A 22602-nucleotide genomic window follows, 5' to 3' on the forward strand; every position below is an offset into this window, starting at 1 on the left:
TTGTGATAACAGTGGGTCAGGAGGTGAAACCTGGGCCCGGCCCGCTGACTTGCAGCCTTGGGCGGCTGTGAGTACCCCAAATGCTGGCTAGCAGAGGGAGCCGAAAAGTGTTTCTCTAAACTATCGAGATGGTGGCTGTTTCTTTAATTTGTGTGAGTTTTAAGGGAAGGACTTTACTCATTTTCATCTGCAATTAAGCAAATGCCAGGATAATACCCAGGAAGTATCTGTTACCTAACAATTAATTGGTAAAAACAAACACAAACGCTCAAACCCACAACTGGTAGGGGCATAGGAAGACAGCACGCGCGTGCGCATGGAGCACGCACGCACGAACAGACGGAGCACGCACGCGCGCACAGACCGAGCACGCACGCGCACACAGACCTCGGAGAACGTACCTGGTGTTACCGTGCGCTGGGAGGGTGATTTGAAGAAAAAAGTCACAGGATCCCTAAGATTGTATATAGTTTGCAGCCAGCACTTTTCACTTCAGGGAAGACATTACAATAAAATAATTCAAATGGAAAGAAGATGAGGATACTCCTAGCACTGCTGTTTAAGGCAGCAGAAGAGAAGGGAGCCAGCCCAGTGCTGAGCAACAGGGACAGAGTCAAACTGCCTTTGTGGGCAATATCATAGCCCCTTTCGATAAGTAGCCAACGGGGATGGGTGTATGAAATTCAGTAGAACTGCTCCACACACATTATTTACCGTACAGAAATCTCACACGTACGTGCATGCGAGGGGGGAATAAAGAGAAAAACCAGTTGTAACAGGTGCTGGTGACCTACGGGCTTCCCGGGCAACGAGATCATGGCTCAGAGGAAGCCGTGCAGGCAGCCGAGAATCTCTAGGTGTGGGCATCTTGTGCCTCAGGCGAGTCCAGTGTTGAAAAATGTGCATTATTTACCTGTGCCTAAGCCAAACGAGAACCAGCCTGGTCCCCAGCTCCCTGGGGCTGCCTCCCAGGGACTGTCCAAGGACGCCTGCACTGGGCTCCAGGCTGTGTCCTCACGAAGCTGTGTCCTCATGAGCCGGCCCCGGGGCCCCTACCTCCTCTGAGGCATGGGCCTGCTATAACACGCACTTGGAGGCTCATCCCCAGGTGGCGGCACAGACGTCGCGGCAGGAAGGCCTGCCATGCTGGGGGCTGTTTTGGATGTGGGGTCCTCCCCCTAGGGTCTCTCCAACAGAATCTCAACAAGCCACAAATGTCAGCCACATATATAATTTTAGATTTTCTAATAACCACATTTTTAAAAAGAAGAAACAGATGAAATTCATTTAATAATGTAATTTAACCTGGGGCGCCTGGGTGGCTCAGTCGTTAAGCGTCTGCCTTGGGCTCAGGTCATGATCCCAGGGTCCTGGGATGGAGCCCCGCATCAGGCTCCCTGCTCCGTGGGGAGCCTGCTTCTCCCTCTCCCACCCCCACCCCCCCCACTTGTATTCTCTCTCTGTCTCTCTCTCTCTGTCAAATAAATAAAATCTTAAAAAAATAGATCATTACTTAGATGAAAACAGGGAATAACTCTTTATGACCTTGTATGAAGCAATGTTTCTTAGATATGACATAAAAACACAAATGACCAAAAAAATAGATAAATGGGACTTCTTCAAGATTAAAAATTTTTGTGCTTCGAAGGACACCATCAAGAAAGTGAAAAAAAAAGGAAGAATGGGAGAAAATTACAAAGCAGGTATCTGATAAGGGACTAGTATCAGAATATATAAAGAACTCTCACAGCTCAACAATAGACAATCCAGTTCAAAAATGGGCAAAGGATTTGCATAGATATTTCTCCAAAAATGGTATTCAGATGGCCAATAAGCACATGAGAAGGTGATCAACATCATTAGTCATCAAAACCACAATGAGATACCACTCTCCCCTACTCTGATGGCTAAAATAAAAAAGGCAATGACAAGTGTTGATGAGGTTAGGAAGAAGTTGGAACCCTTATATGTTGCTTGTGGGAATGTAAAATGTGGCAGTTCCTCAAAATATTAAGCATAGAGTTACCATAAGACCAAGTAATTGCAGTCCTAGGTATATGCCTCAGAGAACTGAAAACATATCCAAACAAAACCTTGTATATGAATGTCCATTAGCAGCATGTTTTGTAACAGCCAAAAAGTGTTCACAATCTAGATGTCCATCATCTGGTGAATGGATAAAGAAGATGTGGTCTATACATTGTATATAACATGCAAGGGGATATTATTCAGCAAAAAAAAAAAAAAAGGAATTATATACGGATACATGCTACAACATGGAGGAATTTGGAAAGGTGCTAAGTGGAAGAAGCCAGTCACAAAGGACCACATATTGCATGATTCCACTTGCATGAAATATCAGAAGAGGCAAGCCAATAGAGACTGAAGGCAGATGGGTGGTGGTCAGGGGCTGGGAGAGGGGAGAACGGGCAGTGAGCTCTCATGGGTGTGGGGTTTCTCTCTGGGTTGGTGAAAATCCCCTGCAATTAGATAGTGGGATGGGTGCACAATCTTATGAATACACTAGCAAAAGTGAATGGCAAACTTAAAAGGGCGGACGGATTTTACGGGATAAGAATTATATCCCAATAAAGCTGTTTAAAAAGCAATTCTTCCAGGGGCACCTGGGTGGCTCAGTGGATTAAGCCTTTGCATTTGGCTCAGGTCATGATCCCAAGGTCCTGGGATTGAGCTCAGTGGTGGCTCCCAGCTCAGTGGGGAGCCTGCTTCTCCTTCTGCCCCTCCCCCCCTCTCTTGCTCTCTCTCTCTCACACTCTTTCTCAAATAAATAAAATCTTTTAAAAAAGAAAAGCAACTTTTCCATCTCCAGCCCCTGCTCATTTCTCTCTTGCCCTTTGCAGTGAAATTCCTCAAATGACTTTGCCAGTTTGGCTCCCATTCTCTGGTGCTTTCTGGCAGGCCCCTGCTCCCACCACCCCACTAAATGGTCTCCGATCACGGTGGCCACCTTGTAGGCGACCACTGCACATGACGTCCACGTCACTGAACACGGGCTCGTTCTCGGTCCTCCTGCCGCCCGACCACCCCCTCGGCAGCATCTGGCAGGCTGCTCCCTTATGCCCACCGCTGCCGCTGCACCGGCCGGGCCCCCCTCCCCCTGGCCGGCTGCTCCTCCTTCTCCACTTCTGCTGCTCCCACGTCTCCTCTCCCATGGGGCTCAGGTCCCACACGGTGCTTGACAGCTCAGACTTCCCTCCTGGCCCTAGTCCGTCCCGCACAACCGCCCACTCGGTCTCCAGCTTTACATTCGGAAACTGAGCTCCTGGTACTCACACTCCCCTCTCAAAAACCACAACAAACCAACAACCACCACAACACACCAGGCCCTGCTTCATCTCCCCTGCCTCTCAGTCATCTCCAGCTGTTCTCCCGCCCCCCTGCTCTGCCAGCCACACTGGCTCCTCTCAGCTCCATCTCCAGGCTGGAGACGTCCCCACCCCAGGGCATTTGCACTTGTTGCTTCCTCTACCTTGGCTGTTCTTCTCCCAGATATCTGCCTCCTTTCCTTCAGGGCTTGACTCAAGGTCACCTTTTCAGTGACGCCTTGCCTGGCCACTGGATCTGAAATTGTAGCCACCCAGCCCTCCCCCTCCCCCTCTCTGCGTTGTTATCTGTAGCCCTCAGTCCTTGTAACATCCTCCATTATATACTTATTCCTACCCCACCCCCACGGAGAGGATCTACATCAAGAAGGGTGTTGAGATCATCTTTTCAGAAAACAAATCAACAGATGAATGGATAAAGAAGATGCGGTATATATACAATGGTATATTAGCCATCGAAAAAATGAAATCGCCATTTACAACGATGTGGATGGAACTAGAAGTGATTATGCAAAATAAGTCAATCAGAGAAAGACAATTATCATATGATCTCACTCATATGTGGAATTTAAGAAACAAAACAGGGATCATAGGGGAAGGGAGGGAAAAATAAAATAAGATGAAATCAGAGAGGGAGACAAACCATACCAAACTCTTAACTCTAGGAAATAATCTGAGGGTTGAGGAAGGGGAGGAGGGTGGAGGGTTGGCGTAACTGGATGATGGGCTTTAAGGAGGACAGGTGATGTAATGAGCACTGGGTGTTATATGCAACTGATGAATCGCTGAACTCTACCTCTGAAACTAATAATACACTGTATGTTAATTAACTGAATTAAAATTAAGTTAAATTAAATTACATTACATTTTAAAAAAGGACACAAATGGATAAAGGCACATCCAGGGAGCTGAGCTAACCAGGGGCAGGCACGAGTGTTTCCACAGTGCACCCCTCTGGGTTGGGCATCTTCCTAGTGCTGGAAAAGACCCCAGAGATATGAGAGAGTATACTACCCTTTTCAGTTGTGTTTGTGATCTTTCTCTCTTCACTAGTGCGAGCTCCATGAGCGGAGGGCTCTTTGTCCGCTTCACAGCTGTGGTCCCAGGGCTGTAGGTGCTCAGTAAACACTTGGGGAAGGAAGGAAGAAAATAAAGGCAGTGGGCAGGTTTTCTCGGGTTTCATTTTCCATCTCACCAGCATGCAGGGCAGGCCTAACACCCGCACCACCTCGGTCTCCCACCCCCACCTGGAGAAAAGGCTGCCTCCCGCCAGCCAGGTGAGGGGAGCTCCGAAGTCAGGCTGGTGTCTGAGCCCTCGTTCCAAGTGACCCTCCAGGGTCACAGCGGTGAGACAGCCCTACAGTACCAGGTGCTGCTGAGGAGGGGAGCACCTGCAGCCTCGTCTGCTGAGTGGGTGCAAACTGGTTTAACTACTGCAGGGAACTCTCGGGCAGCATCTGCTAAAGCCATATATGTGTATGTCCCGTGGCCCGGCAGTGCCAACCCTAATCATGTACCTGAAGGAAGTGAGAGCTTCGTCCACCAAAGACATCTACGGGAATGGTCACACTGGCTTTATTCGTGCCAACTCCCAACTGGAAACAACCCAAATGCCCATCCACAGTAGAGTGGACACACAGTTGTGGAGGGCTCACTCAATAGAATATTCCACCACTTGAAAAACACCGACTACAGATGCTCCTGACGACATGGTTTGAACAAAGAAGTCTGGACAAAAAAAAAAAAAATGCATACGATATGATTCTATTTATATGAAGTTAAAAGAAAACAAGGTAAAACTTGGGTGAACACCAGTCACCCTTGGAGGCAGGACGCTTGGGGAGGGCCCGAGGGAGCTATCTTGCCCTAGGAGGTGCTCATATGCATGCACATTTATGTGCACGCGCGCGTGTGTGTGTGTGCACGTGTGAAGTCTCACTGACTTAAGATTTGTGCAATTTCCTAGATGTAGGTTAGACCTCAATAAAAACCCCCAAAGCCCCAGGGGGTGCTCCAGATAGCTGACTGCCCCCACTTATGAACTATGTGTCACCCCATGCTAATTTCCTCCTCATTCTGCTCTGAAGACTTATTGATTTTCCTAACTGCTTACTCCTTGACCTTTGTAGAAGAGATCAATGTGCAAAAGACCTTGGACCGAACAGTGGAGGACCTGGGTACTCTCAGGAAGCCCCTCCTTGCCAAGCTCAGTGTTTCTGCATCATTGTTGTCCTAACTTGATGAGGACTGGATGGGCTTTGTTTCCCCAAATCAGGTTTGCATCTGAATTATGTTTGTTCCTCAGAGTTTTGACTCATGTGATAATCAGCTTGTGCCTGAGTGAGATGTCGCATTGTTTCTGACTTGAATAAAGGAAACAATCACTGTGTCCATTGTGCTTTTGAATGCGCTGTTTTCATATCTTGGAGCTGTTCATCATTGGGTGGGTTTCTCCCTAATTGAATTGAAATCTGCACTGTGTCTCTGTGACAGCCTCATTCTGGGATGAATGTAGGGCCCCTGATCCCTTTCCTGGGACCCTGCTGAGAGCCGGGCTGTGACCCCCTGACACGTGACTCAGGACCACGCCTCTCTGCACAGGTGGGAGAAGTGGACGTGGACCCTCACAGCCCTCAGGACACCCTCTCAGTCCTACCAACTGCTGGTTGTTCCGACCCAGATTCTATGCTCATTTCTAGAGCCAGGATGTGAATGGCCCAGCTGCACAGAAGCCAGTAGCCAAAGCAAGGAGGGGGAGGAACACTCCTATTCTTGCCTTTATTCCACCGCCCCGCACGCACTACCACACTCACCGCGCTCTGACACCGCACGTGGGGGGCTCCCCCCACCAAGCGATTCTCTGCAACACCAGCTCGGTGTCCTACGGTTCGGTTTGGTTCTGATGCTCTCTCCCCGACCTTAGCGCAGATGCCACAGACCAGACTGCCCCCACTTCGGACAGCAGTCACAAGTCCAGGGGTGTCCCCTGTCCTTCTCACTGACTAGCTATAAATCAGGGCTCCCGTGATCCCCTCCTCGGGTTTGAGAATTTGCTAAAAGAGCTCACAGCACCCAGTGAAATACATTGACTGGTTTATCACAGAGGTTAGGATAAAGGCTACAGATGAATGGCCAGATGAAGAGATGCGTAGGGCAAGGTATGTGGGAAGGCTGCGGAGCCTCCCCACCACCCCAGGGGCCACCCTCCCAGCACCTCTGCATGTTCACCAACCCAAAAGCTCTCTGAACCCCTTACTTCTGGGGTTTTTATGGAAACTTCACCATGACTGATCATTAGCTCAGTTTCTGGTCCCCCTCCCCTTCCGGGAGAATGAGGGGTGGGACCGAAAGTTCCAAGCTTCTAATCACAGCTTGGTCTTTCTAGTGCCCACTAAGTTCTGCCTCATTAGGACACCAGGCACTCCTGTCACCCGGGAAATTCCAAGGTGTTTGGGAGCTCTGTGCCAGGAATTGGAAGTAGAGACGAACAATTTTTTTTTTTTTTTAAGATTTTATTTATTTGACAGAGAGAGACACAGCGAGAGAGGGAACACAAGCAGGGGGAGTGGGAGAGGGAGAAGCAGGTTTCCGGCTGAGCAGGGAGCCCGATGCAGGGCTTGATCCCAGGACCCTGGGATCATGACCTGAGTCGAAGGCAGACGCTTAACGACTGAGCCACCCAGGCACCCCACTTTTTTTGTATTATTTCATGCCAGTGAATACCAGGGTGTGAGTACCCAAAGGACGAACATACACAGGTGAGCCATGGGTGCCCACCACGCTGTGAACCCCCTCCAGCAGCAGGGGTCAGGGAGTTGGGAGCTGGCCTGTGTTTCAAGGCGAGGACATGAGTGTAGAACAGAAGGGCGTGGGGAGCCTGGGCCTGTCCTGGGGTGATGACTACATCCCAGCCCCCAGCCAGACTCCCTCTCCCTGAGCGCCTCTGCCTTGACGCCACTCTCTTAGACCAGCTCTAGCTCAACCCTGGGGGAGAGAGATTAGCTATAGTGGCTAGCTTGGCCCAAGGCTGAGAGGGTCCCTCTACGTTCTGGGTGGGGGTGGGGACTCCAGGAGGCTTGGTTGGGATACAAAGGAAGGCATTTTGGTATTTTGAGAATGTTGGCAATTTGCAACTGCATAAAGTTTCCTTCTGTACACACAAAGGAAAATTTGTGTGTGTGTGTGTGTGTGTGTGTGTGTATCTTTGTGTGTGTGGTTCCAGAATCCTGGAAGCCTGGGTTCCCACACCCGGGGTGTCGCTATGGGCAGCTAGGGGGCATGTTAAGCCCCACTGTGTGGGGAAACAGTGGGCGGCAGCAGCACGGACGACTGGCTCCTGGCACCCAGCTTCCCTCCCTCCCAGCTTGGGAGCTACTGTGAGCAGAACTGCTCTCCAGAAAGCCTGTTCTTTGGGGTCAGAACATCTGACAGGACCCCCTAAAGTGACACTCCAGGGATTGAAATTTCCCCTTGTTTTTGCCCAGAAATGTCTGGCTTGGTCTTCACCCCCAGCCCCCTTCTCTTCCTCCCTGCCTGCCAGCCTTTCTGCTTTCAGCATTGGAACATTCCAGTCAGATCTCGCTCTGTGGTGGTGAGGGGAGCCAGCAGGAGAGAGGACTCTGGGAAGACATGGCACAGGACTCTGGCACTGTCCCCGATTCGTGAGTGTCAGGGGTGCACCTGCCCCGGGGGCCTCGGCTCCCCAGCCCAAACACTGAAGGAAATGGGGAGGAGTACCCGAGAGCCTCTTGGATGTTCACTCTCCCTTCCTGAGTGTGAGCCCCCGCCCTCACTCTCGATTCCTCCCTTCTAGACTGCTCCAAGAGCTAGTCTGAGGCTGTGACATGGGGAGTCTGGGAGGGCAAAGTAGGAGGCAGGCTGAGAGGGGCCCGAGGGGTGTGTGCACCCGTGTGTGCACAGGGCTCACTGTCCATTGGGATAAGGACTCTACCTTGTGCCACCTCTGTGGTCTTGCCTGAACCACTCCCTCCAGGGCCCTATGGAAGCTCCTTCAGGGCCCCAGTGCTCCACAGGCTCCCCCAGTTTGGGCCTGGGTTACCTAGAAAGGCACAGGAGGGTGGGGGACAGGCAAGGAAGGGTCAGGAGACTCCCCAGTGTCTGGCTCAAAGGCATGGGGGCAGGCGCCAATGGAGGCAGGACTAGTTGGTTAGGGGAAGCCAACGGGGTCAGTTTTGGATGCAGCGGCTTTGAGGTCCCGTGACCCCAGCATCTTGCAGACAGCCCCCCCCCCCCCGCCCGGAGCTAGGGGAAGGCCCAAGGCCACCTTCCATGAAAGGCATCTGTGGAAACGCTGAGAGTTGTGGGGGCTGCAGGTGAATGATGATTGAGTGGCCCCCTACCCTCGAGCAGCCCAGACTCGAGGGCCCACTCAGGCACTTCATGAAGGACGGAGGGTGGGAGCCAGAGCTGGGGCTGCAGGTGCTCTGGGGAGCACAGATGGGCTAGCCATGCTGCCCTGGGGCAACCAGGAAGGCTGCAGAGGGGAGGTGGCAGCAGACTGGGGTCCACAGGGAGGGCCAAAGTTCATGCACAAAGGCGGATGCTGGGTTCAGAGTCAGCAAGTAGCCCAGAGAAGCCCAGGATCTGGCTCTGTTTGGCTTAGTGAGGCAGAATCCCTCCTCTGGCCTGTGACCCGCGCGCCCCAACTTCTGTCCTCTGGGCACAGGTCTCTCATTGAGTCTGCTCAGGGCTAAGGCAGAGCACCCAAGTGGAGGGTGTGGGCCCCTTCACTGATGGAGCCTGGGTGCAGAGAGAGGCAGGGAGACAGTTGGCAAGCACTGAGGAGGGAGGCTTCGGGCAGCCCAGAGCCTGCTGGCGCCAGGTGTGAAAAGCCTCAGACTCGGAGGTGGCCTCTCGCCGGCCCACAGGCCTGGGGAGGGTTACTTCCTGCAGGCCTGGGTCAGAGGCAGGCTAGCGGAAGTGGTTGCCTTGTTTGTGAGAGTGGCCTGAGAACCCCAGGATCCTGGCTGAGAACTGGGTCAGCCTTGCAGTCACTCCCCACCTGCCTGGTAGCAGAGCCTGGCGGGGGCCCTGACTTCCCCTGCAGCCTCTTCCTGGCTGAGTCCCCAAGAACAGGCTGGGGCTGGGCAGAGGCCAGGCCAGCTGACATCCTCTGAGGCCAACCTGGATGATGGCCCCCTGCAAACAGGTCTGACATCACGTCTCCAGAAAGCTCTGCCTGGGAGGGGGGAATGGACGCTTCCTGTCCCTGCTGACAGGGCAGCACTCAGTGTCTGGGGGACGGGGCTGCTCCCCAACCCTCCAGAAAGAGGCCAGGCCCACCAGTTCTCATCCAGCACCTTGACTGGAGGCTCTAGAGGTGAGGCTCAATGGCCATTTCATTATTATCCCTTCTGCCCCCAGGTCCCCAACCTCATTTCTTACTTGATTCATTTATTCAATCCACACATGTTCAGTGTCACGGGCAGGAGGGGATAGTGAACAAAAGACCCAGAGTCCCAGTCCTGGTGGAGACCACTGTCCTCTCTGATAAAGTCGTGCCTTCCTGGGGCTCAACTAAACATCACCTTCTCCAGGAAGCCCTCCCTGAGCACACAACTATTCTGGGAGCTCTGGCCACTGGCTTTGTCTATCCCTCTCTCAGGACTCAGGCCACATCCCCTTCAGACTCAGGATGGCCTTGTGTAACCCGGCTCTGCCTTCCTGAGGCCGGCGGCCAGATGGGTCTCAGTACGGGGCAGCCAGGTTCAGCATCAGCATCAGTGACCTGCAGAGGCGTCCCTCAGTATTCGAGTCCTGTAGGACCACTGCAGCCCTGCCCAGGGGTAGGTCAAACTCTCAAGGGAGGCCTCTTTGCCCTGAGGTCACCCTGAGACTTCACTTTCCACCTGGAGCGACCTCCATCAGGGCTGATGCCACAGGGGCGCTTCAGGCAATGCTGAGGTGGTGGGTGCCCCTCAAATGCATAGGCCCGGTCCTCGGACCCTCTCCCAGCCCATCTCCATCTCCATCTCCATCTCCCAGGAGGAGGGGCAGGGCAGGGCAGGCCCCTCCCAGGGCTGAAGGATCAGCCTCTGGCAGGAACACGGAGTCCAGGCACGGCTGGGAGGAAGGATTCCTGGGCTGTGGAAGGGAGCACTTGGCTGGCAGGACAGTGGGTTCCCGGTCCTTGCCAGGCCCTGTAAGCAAAGCCCCAGGAGAGAGCGAGGGCTGGGACATAGGCCCAGCAGACCCAGCCCTGCGGCCAGACCTCAAGCTTCGTTATGGGAAGAGGGAACATCGCAAAGAGGAGAAGCATTGATTGAGCCCTGAGAACTCCTGACCTCCTCCATGCGAGGGGGGCGGTGTGGTGGCCAAGGGCCAGGGTCCGCTATGTGGCCTCTACTAGGGGCAGCTCCAGAGCTTCGCAGGACTCCACCTGCTGGGGAAGTAGGTGAGAGAAAGCAGAACCCCCTGGCAGCCTGGCGGGCAGCCAGCCCCTTCTTGGAACAGCCTGGGGCGCGGCTGGAGGCAGGGCTTGGCCTGACCCATGACCCAAGGCAGGCTGACGAGGCTGTCTCTAAAGGGGACCAGACCTAAAGGAGTCAGAGATGGGGTCTCCTGAGGCAGCACCTTCCCTTCTCGGGCCCACATCTTTTCTGGGAGGTCTCGCTTCCTCCCAACACATTCCCCTCTGGGCTTCAGTGGCCGGGGCGCTGACCATCACCGACCCCCCACACTGGCCCAGGGCAAATGCTCTGCCGGAGGCATTTATCTTGCTTCCTGGTGCACCATCTGCTGTCAGTCAGAACAGGGGAGGGGCCAGCCCTTTAGGAGGAGGTGGGGACAGCCACAGCTTGCCGTCCACCCCCCACCACCGCAGGCAGATGCGGCTTTAGTGGAGCCTGGTTCCCCTCTCAGGGATCCTAGGAGTCTGGGGTGGCTGTCAGGTGGCTCTCTCTGCCTCAGCCATCTGCACACAGCTACCAGGCAAGCTCTGGAAAGCAAAGAGCAGACTTGCTGCCCTGTGGGAGGTTCTAGTGGCTCCTGGCTCATCTGAGCCGGCCCCACCACCCGTCTGGCCTCAGTCCAGCCACGCTGCTCCAGAACACCTCCTCTCCTCAGGGCCTTGGCACCTGCCATTCCCTCTGTCTGGAGCGCCACCTCTCTAGCTGGCATTGCTCTCTTTCTCACCATATGCGGGGAGCTCACCCCTGCGGAGTGCTGCCGTCCACCTGCCCACCACGTCATGCCTCAGTCCCCGCCCCCGTCACAGCACACCAGGACTGACACCACCTGCCCCAGCCTGGCTCCTCGGCCAGAGGAGACACCTTAAGAGTGGGGACCTTGTGTGTCTCACCCACGGCTGTGTCCCCAGCACGTGGCATGGCACACAGCAATGTGTCTGCATGAATGAAGGCCCCCCAAAGCTTGCGGCCACTCAAGCCCTGAGTCCTTGCAGGCCCTATAGGTGGGGGTACTAGGGGAGCAGGCCTAAGGGTCCCGGGCTAAGGGTTGAGCCAGAAGCTGCCCAGCCCTGGTGAGGAGGGCATGGCTCTCAGCCACCTGCCCTGCACGCTGTAGGCAGTCCTCCTTCCTGTCCACATGAAAGCTGCCCGGTGCTTCTACTCCCCCTTCACCAGGAAAGGGAGGCTCCAGGAGAGCGGGGCTGTGACCAGGAGGCCAGTGGTTGGAGCTGGGCACTCCCTGCCCCAGCCCCGGCCCTGGGGTGAAGGGATGGGGCTACCTGGCCTGGCTGTGAGAGGGTATCTGATCCGTCTTCAGGAAGTTGCCCCTCATCCCATGACCTGTCCTGCCCTGAGCCCTCTGCTCAGGCAGAACCAGCCTAGACCAGTTTGTGTGGCTCAGGGAGGCCAAGGGCTTGAAAACCAACAAGTTGTTCTTGGAAGCACCTCTGACCCTCCCTGCCAGCCTCCCTCTGCCCATGCAGGAAGGCGACAGGCAGGCCCGGGGCCTGGCACTTTACCTCTTCTACCCTCCCTCACAGGGGTGGCTCCCTGTCAACAGCTGGCTGGAGCCTGGCTGTCCCTGGAAGCCAGCGACCAGCTGAATCGGATGTGGTACTCTAGCCAGACCCTCAGGGTTCTATCTGCACAGGAAGACTTGAGAACCGGCCAGAGGGCGATTCTTCCCCCAAGGTCTGGAGCCCTGATGAAAGGGTTTTAGGCAGAGGGTCATGTGGGCTAGGGGAGGCTTTCCTGGTCCCAGAGTCACTACTTCTCGCTGACAGTGACCTCCCCCTCCACCACAGTGGGCTCTGGCCAAGGTCAGCCAGGCAACAGGGAAAGACCAGAGCAGAAGCAAATCAGGAGACCGTGTTGTCATGGGCAGACCATGTCGTGCTGGGCCATGGGCAGAGCACCCAGGTGGACGGGGCCACGTCCTCGGGAAGCAGCCCAGGTGTGGCATGAATGTCTGACCCCACTGTGCTGCCAATGTTCCCAGGACACCCAGCATGGGGGATGGTTGCGGACATCCGCCACCGCGCATGGTTTGAGCCCCTGATGAGCTGTGTCTGAAGCAAGTCATTCCTGAACTTTTTGACCACGTGAGTTAATAAGTGTTCTTTTTATTGTTAAATCAGTCTGGGTAGGGTTTCTGTCACTTGCAATGAAGGGTCCTAACAGAAAACACTGCTTTCCCCAGCCACAGGGGACAGGACCAAGGGGCATCAGACACCTGGACATCTGGAGTGAGGGGAGATGGGGTCAGGGGCCCGGGCATGTGCCCTGGACTCCGCGGAGCCAGGCTTCAGGCCCACACCTGGTGGGCACCCACGGCATGGCAGACTCCAGTCTGGCTCAAGGTGAGCTCCCATGCCTGGCCTGAGAAGGCCCAGCCAGCCAGGCAGGTGAGCGTCAGCGAGGTGCATGGGCAGATCTGGTTTCCAGTCCTCCCAGTGTTCCCTGGGGGGGGGGGGTCACTTGTCTGGGGGGCAGGTGCTGGGGTGCACGGCCTCAGGGGACCTCACTCCAGTCCTATCTTCCCTCTGGTCCCGAAAGGTGCCTGGGGTTGTCTAGCTCAAGGCATTATCTGGGACCACAGCTCTTAGGGCTGAGAAAAAGGCATTTATTTGTTCCTAACAGGCCCGAGTGTTTTGAGTTCGCTAAGTGGACAGAGAATTACCTGAAGTGGAAAAGAAGGATGCCAATGTCCAGCACAAAGGCACTGGGGTCTGGAGAGAAAGGGCCACTCCCACTGTGCCTGCCACCCGTGGGGCAGGGTCCTGGGGGCGGGGTGCAGCGCGGGAACTCTGCTCTCTCGGGGCCCAACCATGGAGTCCGCTCGGATGCAGGAGGGCCCGGGAGGCCCTCCCTCACAGCCGCAGATCCCGGTCAGCTGTGGAAGGCTGACCAGGAGGCGCCCGAGGCGTAGAACTCCACACTGCTGGGCCAGTCGCCGTCCCCATTGCCCTCCTTGTCCTCGTCAGAGTCCTCCTCGTCCCCGCTGGATGCCTCGCAGCCCGCCCCGGCCGAGTGGGCCGGCTGCCCGGGGGCCCCCGCGTGCAGCTCCTCCGCCTCCCGCTTCGGGGCGGCCAGCTGGCGGTAGCAGAGGCTGCAGACGCGCAGGGGCTTGGGCGACAGGCGCGGCAGGAGGAAGCGCTCTCGGGAGCACTCGGCACACACTACGAAGCCGCACTTGCGGCAGTGGTGGCGCCGCGTGAGGGCCGAGAAGCGCGTCTGCGTGCAGCGCATGCAGATGTCCGTGGCCTTGTCGGGGATCCAGGGCGCCGCGTGCTCCGTGCTGGGCTGGCGGCCCGTGGCCAGCAGCTGCCGCCGCACACACTCCTCAATGTGGCTGATCCACTCCTGGCGCTCCGTGCTGGAGGCGGCTGACACCACGAAGGACTTCTTGGCCGTCCGGATCATCCAGCGGTTCTTGGCCTGCGCGGTCTCGGGCAGCGGCTCGAGCGTCACCTCCTCCAGCGGGATGATGTGCTGGCTGCGGTACTTGCGCTTGTGGAGCACGATGCTGCCATACACCAGGATGTCGTTGAAGAGGAAGAAGATGCGTGGCTTGGCCTTCTTGCGGCACTCCTTGGTCAGCATGCCCTCGCCCAGCAGCACGCGGCCTGGCAGGGCCAGCGGCTGCCCTGACGCCCCGAAGCAGCTCTCCACGGCCGCGATGCGCTGGCTGTTGATCTCCGTGTTGGCCAGGTAATCCACCATGTTCTCCGGCAGCCTGGCTGTGGGAGGGGCGGCAGGTGAGGGAGGCGCCGGACCCCAGACCCCATGGCCCTCGCATCCCAGCCAGACAGGCCACCACAGGGCCCAGACGGCCAGCCAACCGCACAAACTCGCTGCCCCAGAAGCCAGAGCCAACTCTTAGACAAGGAACTGCCGAGACATGAAGGGGCGGTCCCCAGTGAGGGGCACGTGGAAGCCAGCCCGGGACGGGGAGGCAGCAGTGAAGATGTGTGGCTGAGCCAGGCCACCACTGTGGCCAGTGGGGGCTCAACTCCCTGGGGACCCTTGGGAGCCAGGGGAGAACGTGCCTCAACGCTGTCCACCCCAAGGGGCAAGGATACTGAGCCCCAACTCCCATCAGGGGCTCCCAGGAGCACCAGAGACCTGGCACTTTGGGCCTGCTCCAGGTGGGACAGTGAGTGCCAGGCACCGGTGTCTGCAACCCTAACCCATCACGGACTCCGCCATCCACCAAGCCAAACCATCACAGACCTGCAGCCCGCTCCCTCGGCCCACGGCTCAGTGGTCACCACTGCCTGCATCACAGGTACCACACGCTGACTGCTTCCTCCATGTCGAGCATGACTATCTTATTTAGTCCCCACACCAACCCAAGGAGGTAGAATCCCCCAGTGACAGGGGGGAAACTGAGGCTCTGTAGGTAGGGGGCCCAGAGCTTGTTTCCCGGGAGACAGTGCCATCCTCCATGGAGTGTGAGGCCCACTCTGTCCTCCTCTGCCAAGCACGAGATGTCAGTGGCCCAGATCTCATCCAGTTCTGTCCACACACACTGCCTTTGACCTCCAGACTCATGGCACTGAAGACCACCCAAATCCTGCTGACTCCCCCGGTCAAGCCTCCAGCTGTGGCTTCTCTCCTGCGCTGTTAAGCACGGACGTCCACCTGCCCACGCGATTTCCTACCTGCTCCTCTAAGAAGGTCCTCAAATTCAACATGCCTAACACCAACCCAGCTTTTCCTTCCAGTTCTTCTTTTCCATAAACAGAACCACCATTCACCCATTTGTTCAAGCCCCAAATCTAGGACTCCTCCTTGAGCCTCCTCTTTCCTGTACCCCCAACGGTCACCTCATGAGCAAGCTCCACCATCTTTATCTCTCACCACTGGCCAGAGTTTGCCCACCTCTCACCACACAGCTACGCGGCTGGATCCACAGCAGGGTGCCATCATGTTTTGCCTGAACTAGGCTGTCCCATGCTGGCTCCTTCCTGTGACTGGGCTCTCGGTCCTCATCTCCCTTCAGAAAGGGTCTCTGACAACCCCATCTCAAGTACAGGGTTGGCAAACTATGGCCTGAGGGTCAAATCTGGCCCACAGCCTGTTTTTGTAAATAAAGTTTTATTGGAACATGGCCACACCCCACTTAAAATTGTCTGTGGCCGCTTTCAGGCTGCAATGGTAGAGATGACTAGAGGTGACAGACACCACGGGTTGTAAAGCCTAAAGTACGTACTACGTGGCCCTTTACAGAGAAAGTTTATTGACCCTTTCTCTAAGATGTTACCCTAGGACTTATCAGGACCTAATATTTTCTTATCTATCTATCATTTGCTTACATGTTTTGTATTTCCATTTCTGGGTTCTAAACTCCATGAGGGCAGGAGCCTTGTCTTGTTCACTACAGTATCCCCAGTGCTTGGAACAGTGCCGAGCACACAGTAGGTGTTTTGCACCTACTGTGAAGTGAATGAAGGAACCCTTCCAAAGCTCCCTGAGGGCCCCCCATGCATAGAGTCAGCTTTACTTCCTAGAAAGAAGCAGGTGAGAGCTGACTTCATGGCCACTGCCAGGTGCACACAGGCACACACAGCATGACCCTGGCCAAGCTGATCACACTCATGGTATTTCTGGGTCACCACACTGCAGTTCTATAAGTCAGACTACTTGTGGGAAGCCAGAGCGGGGCTCAGTGTGGGGGCTGGATGCATTGCACAAGACGGGTGCTCAGTCCCCTGAGTCACATACCGCTTGCCCCCTTCAGACCACAAGGCATCCTGAGAGATGCTGCCCACACCAACTTATGTAAGAACGACTCTTTTTAGGTTGCTAATCTTGGCTGTGCGTTTCAGACCTCGCTGATTACTGGTGACAGCCCTGGGCTGTCCTGCTAGGACCAATCACTGGGTCCCTGCTGTGGACAATCTGAAAAAATTCCAGAGGCCATCCCCCTTCCCCCCACTGGCTGGGCTGAGTGCTGGCTAAGGGCTCCACTGGAGGAGCTCAGACCGCAGCCGAGGGAGACCCCCAGGAGCCATGAGTTCAAGACCTGTGGCAGAGACAACAGAGACGCCTAGCGGTGGGGGAATGGTTCCCACAGCTGGGCCACTCACACGCAGGAAGACCTCCGGCAGCTACTACGACTCACCCAATCCATGCGGGTCAACGTGGAGTGACAACAGACATCAGACACTGAGTGGAAAAAGCAACCTGCCAAATGGTAAGTGACAGATTTGTGTAGATATTACAAAATGGTGCAAAAGTGTTCAAGAACTAGATATTCGAATGAAGATGGAGAAGATGGAACTTTACATGCATGAAGGTGGCTACTATTAAAAAAAAAAACAACAACTTAAAAAACCCAGGCAATAACAAGTGTTGGCAAAGACGTGAGGTTGAAACCCTGGCGCGCTGTTGGGGGAAATGTAAATTGGTGTAGCACTAAGGAAAAGAGTATGGGGGCTCCTCGAGAGATCAAAAATAGAAATACCATCTGACCAAGCACTTCCATTCCTGGGTGTCTCCCCACCAGACGGAAAGCAGGGTCTCAAAGTGGTATTGCACACCCACGTTCATGGCAGCATTATTCACAGTAGCTGGGAGGTGGAAGGAACCCAAATGTCCGTCGACGGCTGAACGGCTGAACAGAATGTGCAACAGAAAATTATTCAGCCATAAAAGGAAGGAAATTCTGACCCCTGCTACCACATGGATGAACCCTGAAGACATTTTTGCTCCATGAAATAAGTTGGTCACAAAACAACAAATACGGTACGGTTCCACTCCCATGCAGCATTGCAAGTAGTCAAATGCATAGAGACAGAAAGTAGAAAGGTGGTTGCCCAGGTTGGGGGGCAGCGGGAGGAAGGAGAGCTGTTATTTGATGGGTACAGAGCTTCACTTTTGCAAGATGAAAAGAATTCTGGAGATGTTTCACAACAATGGAAATATACTTAATACCACTGAACTGTACACTTAAAAAGGGTTAAGACAGGTTAAAAACAAATGATGGACCCAAATCAAAGTCAGGTGAAAGTGGCCTGGAGAAAGGGTACCTGGATATAACCAGCAATGGAGGGGGGGAAATGCATAACGCACCTACTCTGGGGATGCACCTGACACAGGGCTTTGTCCTGATGGAACTTGTTCTCTCCTCTCCTCCACTCAGAAATAGTCTGTGTGATTTGTGAGAGAAGTCTGGGGCCCCACCCTGGGAACCCTGGAAAGCAGGACCTAGGAGGGGCACCCAAGTCCACCCTTCTGTGAGAGCTACAGTTGGGGACACCGCTTATCAGAGAAGGAGGTACCTGGCCAAGATCACGGAGGTGGGGGGTCAGAATGCTGGCCCCTTGTACTGTCCTTTGGCTTCTTCTGACTGGGGCCAGGCTGATTCATCGCCGCCCTTCCTTCCATCCAGCCCCAACCAGGCCCACGGTGCTCTCACGTCTGCTGGATTTCACCTTCCAAATGTGTATCGTAAGTCCTACCATGTGCCAGACACAGTCCTACTGTGCTTGGCACCAGGTGACAGACAGCAAAGAAGTAGGGACCAGGCCCTTTAGTAACAGACTCCCGAGTGGGACAGTCAGACTAGTAAGTAAATCAACAAGGTAATTTCTGATTGTGTGTGCTAAGTGCTGTGAAGCAAAAGTCTGATCTGCCTGACAGAGCTGGGGTGGGGGTGGGGGTCAGGCAAGGCCTGGTGAGGAAGTAACCTTGCACCAACCCTAACACTGTGAAAGAGCCAGTCATGCAAAGGCCGGAGAAAAGAATGTTCTGGGCCTTGGGAACAGCTCAAGAATCTGACCCGTGGAGGCCATAGAGGAAGGAGTGAGGGGTAAGAGGTAAGGTCAAAGGGGCCAGCAGAGGCCAGTCTTGAAGGTCCAGAGGCCAAATGAGGATCTGAGGTTTTCTCCAAGTACACTGAGGAGCGTGCCAGATCCAAGTGTCCTTTCCTTCCAGAGGGGCTGCCCCTCAGCCTTGTCTAACCCTGTGTTTCCTGGAGGCCCTTCTCCAAGAAAAAAAAAAAAAAAAAAGTAATAAGGAAAATAAACCAGAGGTGCTATTAACTAGGAGCTTACAGCTCACCAGCTACAACTGTAAGCACATTATAAGTATTCTCTCACTTAATCCTCACGAAAGCCCCACGGGGGAAAGTACCACCCCCATCATCAAAATTACTGCCCAAGGGCCCAGTCGAGTGATGGGGGAGCCCAGCTCCAAGAAAGCTGTTCTTGACCAAAGACAGAATCAGAAATCCTCAAGTCCAGAGGGCAGGGTCCCTCTCCAAATGCCTGATCCCCTGCCCCACCTCCCCAACCCCATACCAGCCCAGGGATCCCTTGGGCTGATCTGGGCAGGTCCCTTAGCTCAGCTGGGCTGCCTCACCTCCTGTCTTGGCAGCCCTGAGGGCTGACGTGTGCAGGGACACAGGCCTAAGTCAGAGTCATCTCTCGGCCTGCACAGACCCCAGTGGAAATTATGTGCCCAGGAACAGCCCAGTACTAAGTGGAAACTCTGTGCCAAGAATGACCCCCCGCAATGATCCACCCTCCCCACTGGCTTTTCACCCTCTGGGGTGAGATAAGAACTTTGTTCAAATTGTAAACCAACATTTTCCTTTCACTGTGGAGATCAAATTTCAGAGTGCCTCTGAACTTTGGAACCTTCTGGAACCTTTGGAAACTTCCTTCTCCCCCCTGTAAAGGGGGCTGAAGACACCACTGCCTTGCTTAACTCTTCGGTGTTCCGGAAGAGGAAAGGGAAGGAGATTCCCGCTGATTCCAGGTTGGGAAGGAACTGCCATCTCTGTAGGCCGACCTTAGTGACTTCCTCTGTGAAATGGGAGATGAAGCCCTGCCATTTCTTCTGACAACTCCTACCCAAAATCACAAACTCCAACGCCTTGGGGACCAGGCTGTTCCATAGTGAGAGAGGCCAGAGAGGACCAAGGCCACCCAGAAAGCACTGCCACTCTCCCCCCGCCACCTCCCGGGTCCACTGGGGCAGCTGACTCTGCTCACGTGTGCAGACCCCGAAAACTGGGACCAAGGAGTGAGGCCCCCACGGCGGCGTCAGGCCAGGGCTCTAGTGGAGATCCCCGCCGCCTCAGGGGGCAGCACCCGCGGGCGCCTTCGGACCTCCTCTGCTCACAGGTCGCGCATCCCAGGGACCCGGCCTTGACCCCGAACGCCCTTACTTGTGCACACCCCGCTCTGCCTGGAGCCCCTGCAGCCTCCACCTCGCCTCCAGCAGCCCCAGCCAGCAGTAAGCGCCCTCCTCCGCGCCTCTGCTCGGGCTCAGGGTCTGAGGTGGCCCTTGCTGCGCGCCGGTCCCGCCCAAGCCCCGGAGCCACCTCGACAGGGCGGCCGGGGAGACTGGAGGCGGCGGGCAGGCGACCTGCCTTCCCCTCGTGTCCCTGCCCGGCCCGGGGCCCTTACCTCCTCCGCCGGCTCCCTGCGCGCCTGCGCCCCGCCCGGCACCCCTCCGCGAGCCTGCTCTTGGCCGCAGCGGTCCGCTCCGGGTCTGAGCGCCCACTCTCGCAGGACACGCCCCTCGCGGCGGCTCCGCCAATCGGAGCCCCGGCGCGCGGGCGGGGGCGGTGCCTGGGCTCCCGACTCTCGGTGCCTGACAGCCCGGGAAGTGTAGGCGGGCAGAGCCCCCCAGAGTTAGAATGGGCACGCCGTGCGCGCCCGCCGTGGGCAGGACCTGCACAGAGTTACTTTTCGGGACCTCCCAGGGCTGGCTCTCCAGTCTGACTGCCCCAGGCCCCTGCCCATTTCCCCCTGCCGCTCCCACCTCGCTGGAGACAGTCCTCGCAGGACTCCCAAGCGAGGCCTTGGAGTTACTGTGCCTTGTGCCGCCTCTGGCGGGCCTCCCTGCTGCTCGCTGACACAGTCATCTCCTCTCAGCACCCGAGAAACCAATCATCATCATATTAACAATCAGCAGCATTTAATCCTTTTTATATTTTAAAACTTTGTATAGTGGAAACTTTCATAGAAGGAGAGTCCAGTTTAGTGGACTCTAATGCGCTCATCACGCACTCCAACATCCAGCAGGTTATGCTGCCTCCCCACCCAGACCCTCCCCTGCCTCCTGGGACCCTGGAATGAAATTCCAGGCCTCACCCCTCCAGGAGGCCTGTCCCAGCCTCCCTCTGGTCCCCTCCCCGCACTTCATTTCACACTGGCTTCTTCCTGTTCCTCAAAACCCCAAGGTTGTTCCCACCTATGGGCCTTTGCATGCCCCTACCTCCAGATCTTCCCATGGCTGCATTGTTGGCATTCAAGTCTCACCTCAAACTGCCATGTCCTCAGAGGTTTCCCTTGACCACCCAAAGCAGCTCACCGCCTCCACTCCTCCCCCCCGACCCTCAGCTACCTCACCCAGTTTTATTATTTTGTAAATTATTTCTCCAACCCGAAGTCATCTTATTCAGTCACTCATTTATGTGTTCATGGCTAGTCTCCCTCACCTAGGCAGTGAACCCCATGGACTGGACTATATTGATCTTGTTCCTCTCTTTATCTCCAGTTCTGAGAACCGATATGAGCACTTGGTAGAAACGTGGTCACTGTCCCACAGTGACAGTTTGTCGTGCCAAATAGGGCAGACGCTGGGCACTTTGGCGAGGAGCCAGCTCAGGCCAGTGCAGTGTCTGCCTGCCAGGACCAAGGCCAGAGACAGCAGCAGGCACAAGAGCTGATCCGGACTGGGGGCTGGAGCGAGGAGGCCTGAGCGGAGCAGTGGTGACCTGCCCTCCGGGGCGGTGTGGGCAGAGCCTGTGAGGTAGGGATGGGCCTCTCCTAGCCCAGGTGGAGTGAGGCCAGGACATGGGCTAAGAAGGGAAGGGGATGAGGCAAGGGAGGAGAAGGGAGGGAGAGGCCCAAAGAAGAGGGGTGGTAGGCAAGTGAGAGGACCACCACAAATGGCCTTGGCAAGCCCGCCTCCCCACCACCGCCACGAGCCCCCCTCCACCACCTTCGCTGCTGTTACCTCCGCAGTAGGACAGACAGTGCTTACTGAGCACCCCACAGAAGCCATGGGCTCATAAAAGTAAACATGTATACAATGCATGGCAAACCTTCATACTGAGCTCTTTCATATAAAAATCAGGATTTTCACCTTCTCATAAATCAGAGGATTTGAAAACACGGCCCCCATCTCCTCGTGGAACTGTTCCCTTCAGATTGGGCACATGACCCCATTCACGACAGTCCCACCTCACTCTGTGATTTCCTTCTTGCCCCGCTTTACCCGTTTATGTGCTTCCAGTTGACTAAGCATCTGCACTGAGGAGTCCTGATGGTACAGCAGGGCCTCTACACCATCAGAGGAGAAGGACACAAGGCCCAACCACCCCAGAGGCTGACGTAGAATCAGGCAGGTCAGTTGGGACCCCGGTAAATGCCATCCCAAGTGTACACACTGCTTGTTGCTGGGGGCTGGTGGGTGCTGGAGGGGGACACTGAGCGGAGCCTTCAAGGCCATGTTCCATGACTGCTTCAGGACCAGGTCCCCCACCTCCCTAGCAAGAGGGGCTTCGTGGGGAACGTAGGCCCTGCCTGGGGTGAGGGCACCACGGAAGGGAGCCAGAGAGCCTTTGAAGGCAGGATTATCCAGTTTGAGACAGCACCCTGGCACCTAACACTGCTCCTGGCATGCAGCAGGTGTCCAGAAAAGGGAGGCCTTTTCATGGTTCTGGGAAACCAGAGGGAGGAGGCACACCCGTTGGTCCTGGAGGTGGGAGACCCCAACTAGCTTTGTCTCACTGCTGTTCCAGGACCCACTGGGGCCTCAGTCTCCTCCTCTGTCCTTGACTCCAGCGCTGACATTCTGGGCCTCAGGGT

At 55.6% G+C, this 22602-nt stretch overlaps 1 protein-coding gene across 3 annotated transcripts; it reads right to left on the reverse strand.

The window, feature by feature from the left end:
• Nucleotides 1-12874: 12874 nt before the first annotated feature.
• PLEKHF1 (pleckstrin homology and FYVE domain containing 1) lies at nucleotides 12875-20272 on the reverse strand. 3 transcript variants are annotated; one of them, XM_025854224.2, is made up of 2 exons: nucleotides 20191-20272; nucleotides 12875-14511 (listed from the first exon to the last, which is right to left on the reverse strand). In XM_025854224.2, the coding sequence occupies exon 2, from the start codon at nucleotides 14492-14494 to the stop codon at nucleotides 13661-13663; it is 834 nt and encodes a 277-aa protein (XP_025710009.1). In that variant the 5' UTR covers nucleotides 14495-14511; nucleotides 20191-20272; the 3' UTR covers nucleotides 12875-13660. The 3 variants fall into 3 exon arrangements, with proteins under 3 accessions (XP_025710009.1, XP_073746218.1, XP_025710010.1); XM_073890117.1 differs by having other exon boundaries at nucleotides 12875-14507; nucleotides 20191-20254; XM_025854225.2 differs by lacking the exon at nucleotides 20191-20272 and adding an exon at nucleotides 19950-20181.
• Nucleotides 20273-22602: the final 2330 nt, after the last annotated feature.

The sequence above is a fragment of the Callorhinus ursinus genome, unplaced genomic scaffold (genome assembly GCF_003265705.2).
Source record: "Callorhinus ursinus isolate GAN/ISIS: 27379988/994484 unplaced genomic scaffold, GSC_fseal_2.0 scaffold127, whole genome shotgun sequence".
Taxonomy (NCBI): Eukaryota; Metazoa; Chordata; class Mammalia; order Carnivora; family Otariidae; genus Callorhinus; species Callorhinus ursinus.